The sequence below is a fragment of the Mustela nivalis genome, assembly GCF_964662115.1.
Source record: "Mustela nivalis genome assembly, chromosome: 15".
In the NCBI taxonomy this organism is placed as follows: domain Eukaryota; kingdom Metazoa; phylum Chordata; class Mammalia; order Carnivora; family Mustelidae; genus Mustela; species Mustela nivalis.
The window spans coordinates 88,318,923-88,332,492 of record NC_139034.1 but is presented as its reverse complement, the minus strand read 5'-3'; the positions used below and the strand labels follow the sequence as shown (position 1 = coordinate 88,332,492).

The 13,570-nt window shown below is 52.0% G+C and overlaps 1 protein-coding gene across 2 annotated transcripts in view; it reads left to right on the top strand.

Moving 5' to 3' along the window:
• Positions 1-13,570, top strand: part of TUBGCP3 (tubulin gamma complex component 3) — a 66,087-nt gene that overhangs the window by 29,873 nt on the left and 22,644 nt on the right. For both annotated transcript variants that reach the window (XM_082701113.1, XM_082701112.1), the window contains exons 12-13: positions 11,488-11,598; positions 11,892-12,000. In XM_082701113.1, the coding sequence (XP_082557239.1) occupies positions 11,488-11,598; positions 11,892-12,000 (220 nt within the window). The remainder of the gene's footprint in view (positions 1-11,487; positions 11,599-11,891; positions 12,001-13,570) is intronic.

The window sequence follows — 13,570 nt, the reverse complement described above, 5'->3', positions numbered from 1 at the left end:
GGTGATTCTCATTTTCTTAGTAGCTGCCAGATGACTTAATGAACTTGGTTTTCTCGGAGGTTGGGGTGGGTATCGTCTGGGTCCTACCGGCACATACGTATCGCCACCCATTAAAGTCAGAGCCACAGACTGGCTAATTATCTTCTTTGAATTTAGTACCTGATTTCTAATTTGTAATACTTTTGTCTTTCTTGAGAATAATTTAGTTTGCGTTTTGTAGCAGTGAGGTTTTCAAGGCGTCCTTAATTATACCACTGATTCATCGTATACATCTGTGTTTTTAAAATAGGCTTTGAAGTACCGCCGGTTCCTTATCAATTGTCTGCCTTTGGTGTGATTTGGGCTTGTTTACTTGTTTATTTTGTTGGTCCTCATTGTGGCACTGGAGGACTGACGGCAAATGAGATGGAGTCAGGCCGACTTCGTATTTTCCTCTCGACGTTTTCTCTGCTGTCTTTGAACAAGGACTCACTGGAGTGAGACAGAAGCAAATGCTTTAAGACTGGGGTAGCTTATGTGGGGTCACTCATTTTGGAGAACTCTTGTTGCACAGAATATGTAGAAGGTAAACGGTGGGTTTTATTTATTTAAAGAGTAAGCATCCCTGTCGAATACGGTATTAGGATTAGCAAAACGATCACTTCAACTGCTCAGTTCTGGCCTCATTGGTAAAATGTTTCTTACATCCTTTTCTGTTTGTATAATTTCACACTTCTAGAAACGTCGGAAGGACTGTACAAAATGCTCCTTAGACTGAGTACTGACCTTGTACTAAGTAGATTTACCTTTTTTTTTTTTTTTTTAAGGTTTTATATTTCCTGGTATTCTCATTTGGGGTCTGAGTTGAGAGAAGGAAGGGCTTGGGCTCTTGAGGATGGGCAAGGGTTTCGTTCGCTGGTGACTTTGCCCAGCCTGTCCCTCACGCCCCAGAGGAGCTTGTTTGCTTCACGGTTGTGCCGCTGGGATTTCTCAAAGTGCATCGTGACTGACAGAGCTAAAATGAATCCTTCTGGACATAAAGTGTGTGACGTTCCCGGCTCTGGGCCTGCCGTGGTTGGTACTCTGACGCCGGTGGGCGCCCACCGCCTAGCAGTGGGTCTTGTTGCAACTCAGCTGCTTCACCACTGTTGGGCAGAGCCTCAGGGATCAGTCCTGGAGTTCCGTGGCTCCGCGTCAGCCTCTCAAGGCGCTCTGTCCCGGCAGGTGGCTCGGCCTGCGCTTCCGAGCCTTCCCGTGCGCATGCGGTGGTGGTGCCGGCCCGTGGGTTGTGCCGATGTGGGAGGGCGAGTTAGGCGCATCATACGCGTCCTTACGTCATTCGCTTGTAATTAACAGAGAAAGGGCACCAAGTCGAGTCCGGACCCGCTGGCCCTCGGATGTCTGTGGCCTTTCTGTGGCTCGTGGTCATCTCTGGCTTCTCTGCTTCCTGTCGAACCATGCGTTTGTAAATGTTCGTTCAAGTCTTCGATTAATTTTGGGAAGGTTTTCTCTGCTTAAAATAATATGTTTACCATCAGAATTTGGTTATTTAGACAGTTGCGTTGTGTGTTTGATCCTTAGATGATTAAAATTTGAGTATTTTTGTCTCTTCAGTTCCTGGGTCGTTTCATTTTCCCTCATCTGTGTCAGGAGTTACAACTTAGTTTTATAATCCGATTTCTTCAAGTGTACGGTTAATGTAAGTAGCTCTAAGGGAGTCTTACGACCGCTCTTCCGGAAGTAGTGTATTAAGTACCTGTATATGGAAATGCTCCGTTCTGTAATCAAAGAAAGCACAAAATGTAGGTAAACAGAAATTGTAAAAAGGACCCAGAGAAGAAATTCTGGTGTTGAAAAGTACAGTAACTGAAATGAAAAAAACATCGCTAGTGGCTCAACAACAGATTTGAGTAAGAAGAAGAAAGGTGCCTGCTGGTAGGCTAACGGGTAATCTGGTCTGAGGAACTTGAAGTAGGAAGACTCACCAGGGCCCACAAGAGTCCACTCTGTAATCAAGCCGTGGAAAGACAGAGAACCTTAGAAGCGTCACACGTGTCCTCACGGAGAAGGTCCTTGAGTAGGTCAGTAGCTGATCTCTCCCCGGAAAGCGTGCGAGCCAGCGGGTGGGAGGGGGACACGTTCAAAACGCCGAAAGGAGAAACTGCCATTCAGGAATTCTGTATCCTGTAAATGCCACCTCCAAAAGTGGAGAAACGGAGTCATTTGCAGTTAATAAAACCTGAGAGTTCCTAGAAACACAAACCATCGGCACCAAGTCCTGCAGAAATAGAGAATCCAAACAGATTTACGACAAGTAAGGAGATTGAGTGCAAAGTCTCAGGCACTTTCCAGTAAAGGAAAGCCAGGGCTGGATGACTTCACTGGCGAATTCTACCAGATAAGTAAAAAGTTAGCATTAATTTTTCTCGAAGTCTTCCAGAAAATCGAGGAAAGAACACTTCTTAACTCATTTTGTGAAGCTACTATTAGTGTGAGCCCAACGCCCGAGAAATACAACCCAGGAAGACTACAGACCAGTGTCCTTCGTGGGTGTAGTTGCAGGAGTCCTCACAGAGCACTAAAATGGGCTGGAGCGGGGGATGGTTCACCCTACGCACGTGAGACTTCTCCCAGAAATGCAGGGGTAGTTCAGCATAATTAAAATCAATGTAATCTGACACGTCATCCTGATAAAAGTGAAGGAAAAACACACAGCCCAGTCGATGCAGAAGATGCATTTGATGAAGTTCATCACAGAGTAGGAATAGAAAGGAGCTTCTCACCTCATCAAGGGCATCTGTAAAACACTGACGGTAACACCATAGCGGTGAAAGGGTGTGCACTCCAGCCCCAAGATCAGGACAAGGGCTCCAGTTTCCCCACTTCTACTTAACATTGCACCGGAGGCTCTAGGCAGGGCAGTTAGACAGGGGAATAACCGTTAAAAAACAAAGACTCTCAGATTGGAAATGAAATAAAATAATATCTGTCGTAGATGACAAAATTTTATGTGTAGAAAACTGAAGTGTTCATAACATGTATCTGATAAACACGTTTTCCGTGTGAGCGGGGTGCAGTATCCACACGAAAATCGGTCACTTTGTTATATGCTTGAAATAAACACCGAAAATAAAATGAAGAAAGTAGTCCCTGTGTGATCGTGTCTGGACTGAGCAGCGCGTGGGGAGAAACTAGAGCGAGGAGGTGGAAGCAGGGCACACCGGAAGCCGCAGAGCTGCGGGGAGACGTGAACGCAGACCGTGAGCGCGGGCAGCGCGTGTTCCCGGGTCGGGAGTGGGCTTACGGTGAAGCCGGCAGTGCTTCCCCTAATGATTGCAGATTGAGCGTCATTTCTATCAGAGTTTCAGTGGCCTTTTTGCAGAAATAGGAAGGCTGGTCCTTCCTGTGGAACGAGGTCCGTGGCACCTGGAGAGCCACACACTCTGGAAAACACCACCACCAAAGTTGGGAGATTCACACGTCCTGATTGCATAACCTAAGACAAGGCACGGCAGGCAGAGTTGTGGTCCTGGCATGAGCATAGACGGGTCGGTGGAGAGGGTAGGATTGAGATTCCAGAAATGAACACATTCATTTTTGTTCAGTTGGTTTTTAACAAGAGCCCCAAGACCACTCATGAAGAAAGACGAGTCTTTTTGGCAGTGGTGCAGAGACGGCCAGACATCCACACGCGAGAGAGCGAGTTGGACCTCACATGTGTACCATACATAAGAAGTAACTCAAAGTCCATCTCCCACGGACAGCTGTGAGCTCCTAGAGGTTAACACAGGTATAAATCGTGACTCTGGATTAGGCAATGGTGTCTTAGATGCGTCACCAAAAGCTTAAGCAACAAAAGAAAAGAGATAAATTGATTTCCTCAGAATTAAAAACTTACATACTTCAAAAGACATTGAGAAAGTGAAAAAATAACCCACAGACTGGGAGAAGATGTTCCAGGTCATCTGCGTGGTGAAGGTCTAGCACCCGTGTGTAAAGAACTGTCCCGACTCGAGCACAAAGATGAACAGCCCAGTAGAGAAATGGGCCAAGGCCGGAGATCTTCCCGAAGACCCGCAGGCGGCCTTCAGGAAGCGCAGGAGAAGACGGAAGCGGGCTGGGCGCGGAGTGTGAACGGGGAACCGCAGTTGGGCACCGGCGCGCGCTCACTGGGATGGTGCTAGAAGAAAGAACAGCCAGAGCGTGGCAAGTGTCGGTGAGGACTCGGGGAAGTTGGAGCCTAACGCAGTGCTGGTGGGAACGGAGTGCTGCGGCCGCTGGGCACGGAGCTCCCGGTGCCGCGGAGGTCCCACGCGGACCCGGCTGTCCCCAGTGCTCAAGAGAAGCCGGCACACACAGTCACTGAAAGCCCGTACGCGGATATCACAGAAGTGCTACTCGTTACCGTGGAGTCCAGAGCAGAAGTAGGGCCAGCGTCCGTGAGCTCATGCGTGGGCCGGCGGAACGCGGTCTGTCCGTGTCCTGGAACGGGCTGTCAGCCGTAGAAGGAGTGAGGCTGGGATGATGCCGTGACATGGGCGAACCTTGAAAACATGAGGCTGAGTGAAACAAGCCAGACACAGAAGGTCACACATTGGATGCTTTCGCTTACGTGGAGCATGCAGGATAGGCGAGTTCTTAGAAGATTCGTGTTGTTGGGCAGGGGAGAGAGGGGCCGGGGAGGTCATTGCCTGACGGGTATGCAGTTTGTCTGCAGGTGGAAAAGATGTTCTAGAATTCAGTAGCGGTGCTGGTTCCACACCTTGTTATGGAAAATACTAGAAAAATCACTGAATTCCACTTTAAAATGCTGACTGTATTACGTGAAGCTGGCTCCTAAGATTTAACTCTCCTTTGCTGAGTTGCTTCTGCCTCTCTGCTGGTTTGGGGGTGTCCTCCATATCGGAGGAGAGCCCGGCCGTTGTGTCTCGGGTCCCTTTGGTGGGCCTTGGGCACCTCGTAGGGAGGTTTGACGTGGACGGTGACGTGGGCACGGGAAGGTTTTGGAGCACGATGAAGCCCGAGCCTCCGCAGCCCTGGCCGGACTCGAGCGGGACGTGTGCCGAGCGTGCGGTCAAGGGTGGGGTGAGGAGGGGGCGAGTCCCGAGGGCCTCCGCAGCACACACCCACTCCCGCTTGGAGGACAGTGTCTGGGAGTTTGTCCTGGGGCACTGGGGGGAGCGTAACCGTGCAGGAAGAATGGGAAACACTGCAAACGAGCGAGATTGCGAGGTACGGGCTCTGTTTAACCTACGTGTGTTTCCGGATTTAATACTAAATGGGCTATACAGGAGCATCTGTTTTTTTTTTTTTTTTAAAGAATTTATTTATTTATTTGAGAGAGAGAGAAACAGAGAGAGCATGAGCGAGGAGAAGGTCAGAGGGAGAAGCAGACTCCCCATGCAGCTGGGAGCCCGATGCCGGACTCGATCCCGGGACTCCGGGATCATGACCTGAGCCGAAGGCAGTTGTCCAACCCACTGAGCCACCCAGGCGTCCCGGAGCGTCTGTTTTTATCCACATGTTCAGTGAGAAGCGACTAGCGACTTGGACATCTGTGCCCGAGCTTTTCACAGGTGATGTGAGCACGTCTGATTTCCGGGACAGAGGCACGGGGACCGGATTCGTCCTTCACATTTACGGTGGAAGGGAGAGCCGGATTTCAGAAGTTCGTGCCCAAGTGCCGTCCCCGGCCCTCGCACATGTGCCCACGCCTTTCTGCGGCCGGTGCCCACGGACCTCGGCTCAAGAAAAGTCGCGGGTGGGAGCTGGCTTCCTGCAGGTTCGCCCCGGCCGGAGCTCGTACGGCGTGCGCCGTTCTCCTGCCTTGGGGCGGGGGTGGGCTGGGGTGCAGGTCACGTGGGGGACCCAGAACCTTCTCTGCCCTTGCCTGTCCCTGTGGAGCTTTTGGACCTTCCGTCTCTGACCCGGCCGTCCACGGCTCGGGCACTTCGTCGCCCGAGGCTCCTGCTGGAGCAGGACATCTGGCCGGCTCTAGAGCGCTCGCGTTGTGTCCTGTCTAGTTCTGTCCTTGCGGGGGCTCCGTCACCTGCCGGGGACTGAACCGCGCTCCCTGGAAAGGCTTCTCTCCTGCCGCTCAGGGCTCGGCGTCCTGCCTTCGCGGCTCTGGCGCTGGCCATTTTGCCACCTGGAAGTGAGTTTCTTTTCCTTTTCCCCGAAATTCCAGGTGGCCTCCGAGCTTTGCTGTTTCTGATGGGGAATCGTTCAGACTGCCTCTGGCTCCGCCAGTTGGGGCTTTACTGTGGGTTGTTACCGAAAAATAGGCGCCTGTAGCCCAGCCAGCAGGAACCGCTATCCAGCTTTCGTTTTGTTCATCTTCTGTCAGGAAGTGCAGAGGCGGGCCAGGGAGAGCTCTCGAAGAGGTGATGGGTACGGTGAGCGACTAGCAAGTCCGTTCAACTTTGGGAAGAAGTTTCTGATTGTTTTTGGTGTCACGAGGTGTGCAAATGAGAGCATTTGGTTTTCGCTTTGCTGCTGGTGCTGCCCGGAGAAGCTGGTGTGTTGGGCCTCCCGGAGCTCTCACGGGTCTTCTCCCGGCGTGTGCGGTGAGCGAGTTTCGCCTGTTTAAGGCAAGAACAAGATAGTTCCAGTTTTTTTCTTTCCTTTCCTTTCCTTTCCTTTTTTCTTTTCTCTTTTCTTTTAAGAATTTATTAGAGCGAGCGAGCCAGAAGAGTGAGCGCGAGAGGCAGGTGGGGAGAGGGAGAAGCAGACCCCGCCAAGCAGGGAGCCGGACGCCGAGCTCGATCCCAGGACCCAGAGATCGTGACCGGAGCTGAAGGCCGACGCTTCCCTTGAGCCACCCAGGCGCCCCAAGATGGTTCCATGTTCATTTATTCTTATTTTTTGCCTTCTGGATAACCCTTGTCGAAGGGTGAGGGCTTCAACGTGGAGCCAGAAAAGAAGGGCCAAGGCTTTCAGAATTCGAACATCTTCAAGCGAGCTTCAGATGTTCGCTTACGCGCGGTGAAGCTGCAGATCCACACCCTGTGCCGGAAGGTCCGTGACGGAGCCAGAGGGAGCGCGGCGGCTGCTTTCGGGGTGTCCGCGGAGGCACCGAGCACCCTCGTTTCGTTCACACTCTTGCTCGGGATGACGGAACGTAGACGTCTACCACGTACGCGGTCTTGCCGTCCTGGCGCTGCTGTGCCCCGCCGCAGGCCCGCTGGGACGCCCCGTTTACCTCGCCCATTACCGTGCCCGGGTCCAGGTCCTGCCAGGACCGCTTGGGCCCAGAGCCTCTGTCACTGCTCTCCGGTGGCTCTCGGGGTGGGGCTCGTGGGAGTTGCCTGTCTGTGGACAGTCGGGGTGGGGGTCTGTGTGTAATAACAGATCTGTTTCTTAGAAGCTATGCTGCTTGCTAAGAAAATTACCCTCTTCGTTTCTGTTTTTAGTGAGGGAGGCCTTGGCATCTGTCCAACAGTTAATGAGAAATCATGGTACAATTATGTCATATTTTTTTCTCAGTTCTTTCTGCATTTGACACATTGTGAAAATTAAAGAACCTTGAGTGGAAAATGCATCAATGAAATAAAAGCAATTATGTTCTGGCCTTGGTTTTTTCCCTCTGTAACGGGGTGTTTTTCAGAGGATTAATTAAATGCGGGGATGTACCTAGTCCTCTGCGTGTGCGGGCAGACGGGCCGCACGCCTCTCTGCCCCCAGCTGAAGTGATGCTTTCATCATTTCTAAAGATAACTGAATTGTCTGAGTTTTTTATCTCCTAAAATAAATTGTCTTATTGCTCTTACTGATAAAAACCCGGATACACTCCAGCTATCAGGCGAGTTCGTGTGGTGTTTGGAGAAATGAGCTTTTTTTGTTAAGTGAGTGACTGATGAAGACCGTTTACGCGCAGCCCGTCTAGTCTGCTGAGCGGTGGGCCACAGCGAGCGCGGTGATCGGTGACCTTTTGGATTACTCATGGTGGGCTGATGACATTTTAAAAATATTTCTGTGAGGGATAGTTGACGTGTATCTTAAAGGGACGGTAGGTTAGCCATCACATTACTGATTGTGCCGCCAGCCTTCACTAGTGCGTGTTTAAGATTAGAAAAGGAATATAAATCAGAAGAACCTAAAATGTGAAGATCAATAAATACCTTGGTAATTTCAGTTTGTACCTAAAGATAAGAAATTTGAGTTGAAAATAAATATAGTGGTCTTATCGTCTTGGTCATAAAAATATTGGCATTTATTCAGATACCTGCTTACGAAGGAGATTGGCTGCGTGTAATGGATACCTCCTAGGCCTGACTTAATGCCCCTAAAAATTGTGTTTCCTTAAATATTCATCCTTGGGAGTAGATTTCCTTGAACCGGAAAAAAAATACCCTTTTCTTTGAGTGCCTTGGAAAGCGATGTTACTGAGTGTTTACTGGCACCTTATGCTCACTCACTGGCTTGAAGTACTCCATTCTTTTGGACACTATTTTTTCTGATTTAAAAATGTTTATTAACTAAAAATTTTGAGCATATTAACAGAGAAAGTTTATTAGTGATCTATCTTGAACAGATAACCTGTTAATATTTATTGTATATTTCTCTGTGTGTCAGATACGGCCCATGCATGGTATTTTGTAACCCTTTTTACTTCATTTTAATTTGAAGTGAATAAGAAAAAAACTTTTCAGCTTTCATTGAATATATTCCTGAAACATACTATTTTTCATTCCTGCTTTACCAAATAGCATTTTTTTTTTTAAATAATGAAAATTTCATGCCATTGAATTTTATTATCCTGTACCAAGGCTTGGTAGAGCGTGATCCCTGCAGGTCCTGAGAGGCACATGGAAGTGGTTTTGTGGATATGTGCGCTGTTTTCTCCCCGGCAAGAAGAGCTGCGCGTTTTTCCACTCGGTTCTTGGAAGGGTTTAGGATAGTTAAGAAAAACCTGTAGTTTTAATGACGACATGATACTGTTTTATAATTTGTTGTCTCTTTCCTTGTCTTTAGACAGTAACTTAACGTACCCTGTAATGTATGGAAGCGTAACGTACCCTGAGCGAAACGGTCCTACTCTAGTCACGCAGGGGCACTACTTTATTCCTGATTTTTCCATATGTATTCACAGTGAAACTGACCTGTCCTTCCATTTGGGGTATTATAATTTTTTAAGATTTATTTATGGGAGAGAGAGAAAAGGCAGAGGCAGAGGGAGAGAATCCTCAGCAGACTCTGTGCTGAGCAGGGAGCCCCACGCGGGGCTCGCTCTCAGGACCCCGAGGTCATGACCTGAGCTGAAACCAAGTCGGCCACTTAATCGACTGAGCCACCCAGGTACCCATTTTAGGTATTATTTTTATCAGGCTTTGCTAGTGTTATACGGGACCCATAAAATAAGCTGAAGCATTCTGTATATTTTTCTGTGATCTAGAATCCTTCAACATAAAAATGTCTTTTTTTTTTTTTTTTTTTTTTTAAGTTAAGTGGACTGTGTGCCTTAGTGACCGTTGAGCTTCTCTCGACTGGGGTTAATTTGGGATCTTTATGTTCTGCTAAGAAACCATTACTTTTGTATTACTGTATGATGACTAAAAATATTTTTAAAATTCTTTAAATACATTTTGTCTCTGTGGATAGACTTTCCTTGGGGAGGGCTGTGTCTGGTTCACCGGGTGATTTGGAACTTGTGTCAGAATCACGGGAAGAGGCCCTTCAGGTATGTTGTGACTTAAGTGGATTTGACAGTCCTGCTAGGGAGCCAGGGTGCCACGCGTGACATGGCCACTGCCCTGTTTCTAACGGGAGACACTACCAGGTACCGACGTTGTGGCGCAAGTGTCCTTTGAGAGGAACCAGGGCTCCGAGGCGGGGCTGAGTCTAGGTCTGGGGGAGAGAGGAAGATGAGCCTCGAGCTTCTTCCAGACCAGAAGCAAGGGAGACGGTGCGGCTCACGTCTGAAGGACTTCACAGCTGGCTTGAAGAGGCTCCTGTCCTCCCAGAATGGGAACCCCGAGTTCCGGGAAGTCCGTGTACGGCTCGGAATCCAGGTGTGCTTACGTCCGGTCCGTGAGGATGAAACCCGAAGCCCACGGGTCCCCCTTGGAGGCCGGGAGAGGAGGATGCTGTCCGGTGCCGCCTCAGCCTCTCTCGGTCTCGTCACCTTTCCGCCGTTCTGACCTGTTGATACAGTTAAGGACAGCGAGGGTTGCTGATGAGGTGTCCTAGTCCAGAGGAAGAAATGGCACATCGAGGAGAAGGCGCTGGGTGACTCGGCCACTAGGCGGCGGATGCTGTGCGGAAGGAAAGCCAGACCCTGCGCTCCATCCAGGAGCGTGTCCAGAGGGATGAAGGACCGGAGTCCTGGAAGCGGCACGGCAGGCCCGCCGGGGGAAAACCGGGCGGGCACTCGTGTGACCAGGGAACGGGAAGCCGTTAGGAAGTCATCTCCCTGCACGACGGAAAAGGAACAAAGCAAAACCGGAGTATATTGTAAATAGTGGTAAAGGATTCGCGTGCGAACATTTATAATCCGGACCCACAAATGGTCATTATCCCAAATACAACAGTTTCGTATGTTGATGAGAAGAGGACAGAGTCCCAGAGAAAGATGGGTTGAGGGGATGGAAAGACAGGTCACGGGCGAATAAGAGCGAATGGTCATTCGCACAGGAGGGCGGGCCCAGGGTCCGTTGTCAGGACAGTAACGGTGCAGGCAGCCCGGCTTCCGCCCGCCGACCGGCCAGACCTGCGGGGAGGTGGCGCGTCCTGCTCCTGGGAGTGCCGTGGGCGCGGCTCTCTGCAGTCGGCTGGTCCCCGGCTGGTCCCCCGCAGGTAAGGCTGGGCGCGGCTCCGCTGCTCCCTTGGAACGCGGCTCGTGGAGAGCCTGCGGGGGGACGAGAGCGGCCTGGTGGCGGTGGCCGAGGGGGGAGTCGGACCCAGTTAGCTCCGACCACCCTTGCCCTTTGTGTGGTCAGACGGCAGACTGCGCGGGGGTCGCGAGGGGAAGAGCCCAGCGGACCGGGAAGAAGCTTCTGAGCGAGGCTGGTTCTCGGAAGGTCGCGTCCGACAGTGCTGCTGGGCCGAGGGGTGCCGCCCGCCCGCATGTCCAGGTCTGCCCGGAGCCCTCGGTCCCCGTGGAGCATGTCCGCTTCAGCCCCTGCGTGCCGGGCTCGGGGGGCTCTGCGAGGGAGAGCCTGCGGGGGCTGCGCACGGCGGGAGGGGCCGCACGTTTGGACGGAGGGAGAGCGCCATCCTCCCACCAGACCGCGTGGTTGCCCGCAGGGGTCCGCCGCGACGCTGGCCGCGGACATCGGGCGCCTTTGGGACAGAGCCTGCTCCGTTACACTGCGTTTAGGGAGTCTGGAACATAACGCGATTTCCGCGTAGAGAGTGAGGTGTCCAAAGTGCTTTCTAAGACGAGTTTTGCTTGTAACGGGCGAGACTCCTGTGTCTAGAGGGCTGGGCTCTCAGGACTCCTTTGGCGTTGCTGTTAGCGGGTCGTTCGCCGCGAGGGTCACTGTCTGACGCGGCTGTCTCTGCTCTCAGTTTTTTGTAGCCTCCGACCCAGCGGTGAAGACAGACCGCCTGTGGCAGGACAAGTACACCTTGCGGAAATCCATGATTCCCTCCTTCATCACGATGGACCAGTCCAGAAAGGTAAGGCCGGGAGACACACGCGGGCTTCGCTTCTGCCCACCATGTGACAGGAGGAATCTTCTTAACGCGGTTTTACTGCATTTTACTGTTAGAAGCGCATAGGAATCGAATCCGTTATCTATTAATGCGTGTCAGCTAGTGAGATCTTTCCAGTGTCTGGAATTCACTCGATGCTGCCCCGGGCGTCTCGTTCTTTAGTTTCCAGTTTGTAGGTTGTTCTTACGAATCTCTGTAGTAGTTGCACAATTAATCATTTGTATGTAAAGGTAACTCCAGGCTATTTTCCGTTTTAGGTCCTTTTGATAGGAAAGTCAATAAATTTCCTGCACCAGGTCTGTCATGACCAGACGCCCACCACCAAGATGATAGCAGTGACCAAGTCTGCAGACTCCCCCCAGGATGGTACGCAGGCGTGGGCGGTGGAGGGGCTGCGTGTGTATGTACTGCCCAGAGCCGCCTTCTTCTAGGGGGACGGACGGATGCTCTGAATTGTTGTCCAAAATACCTTCGTACGTAGTGTGATGTGCATGAAATACCACTATGCAAATTTCCAATCTCCCCCCCTTTTTTAAAGATTTTTTAAATTTATTTGACAGAGAGACATCTCAAGTAGGCAGAGAGGCAGGCAGAGAGAGAGGGAAGCAGGCTCCCCGCTGAGCAGAGAGCCCGATGTGGGGCTCGATCCCAGGACCCTGAGTCATGACCCGAGCTGAAGGCAGCGGCTTTAACCCACTGAGCCCCCCAGGTGCCCCTCAATTCCATTTTTTTATGTGGGGTTAAACAATAAGTTTTAGATGAGGTCTGGGTGTTTTACTAACCCCCCGTAGTAATTTATATTCCCGTTTTCTTTAGCTGCTGTAGCAATGCTTTGCCAGGATAAGGAAGGGCAGCTGCTGCTGATGGTGGCCGCAGCCGACCTGGAGGCTTAGTCAGGGCTCAGCAGGGCTTAACACGTGTCTCGCGTTCCGAGTGCCGCGGGTGCCCCGTGGCATGGCCACCTGCTCTGAACGGCGTCTGGCTCCCTTCGCAGCTGTCCTCCGCTTTCCCCATCGCTGCCCCTCGGCCCTGTGAGTCCACGGTGGCAGGCGCGTACCGCTCTCTGGCCGAGGCTGCGTTTCCTGCTCACAGGCTCCCTCCGACTGTGCATGGGACAGCGTGGCAGGTGTAGGCAAGACGGTACGAGTTCTTGTTCATGGTGATGGCTGTGCCTTTCCTGAAGAGAAACGTGCAGGGGAAATCACGATCACCAGCAGTAACAGGCAGGAAGTGCTGCAAGCGTACGACCCTGCAGGGCTGGCTGTAGGCCCTGGGTGTGGGCTAGACCCCAGACCTTTCTCGCCTGGCATCACCAGGACTGTGCCCTGTGACCGTCCCGCCTGCCCGCAGCCCTGCAGCCGCCACTCGGCTCGCGGCTCCTGGGTCGGACGGCTGCAGGCTGCATACAGTGTTTCTGAGCCGCCTCACTTCTCTTGGCGCCGCGTTCTCAGGGTCCGTCCGTGCGGCCACAGCGGGATTGCCTCCTTGTAAGGCTGCGTCCCGTTCCGTTGTGTGCAGACCCCGCGTTTGCTGTGACCGCCCGTCTGTCAGGGACGCTTGGGCTGCTTCCGGATCTCGTGTTGAGGGGACGCTGCCCTGAAGTGGGGTGCGCGTGTCTTTGCAGATTAGCGTTTCCACCTTCTTGGGTAGATGCCTGGTTGCGGATGTCCAGGAGCTTATGGCCGCTGTCCTTGCCATGTCTTGACCCTCCGTGCACTTGCCACAGCGGCTGCTCTGGCTTGCGCTTCTGCCAGCTGTGCCCGTGGGCTCCCCTTCGTCCGCAGCCTCGCCGGTGCCTATGGGTGTGTTTCGGCTTCTGGCCGTTCTGGCAGGGGTGAGGTGGTGCCTCTCTGGTCTGATTTGTGTTTCCCCGAGGGTGAGCGGTGGCAAGCATCTCTTCACGTGCCTCTCGGCCCAGTTTGGTTTCCGTGTCTGA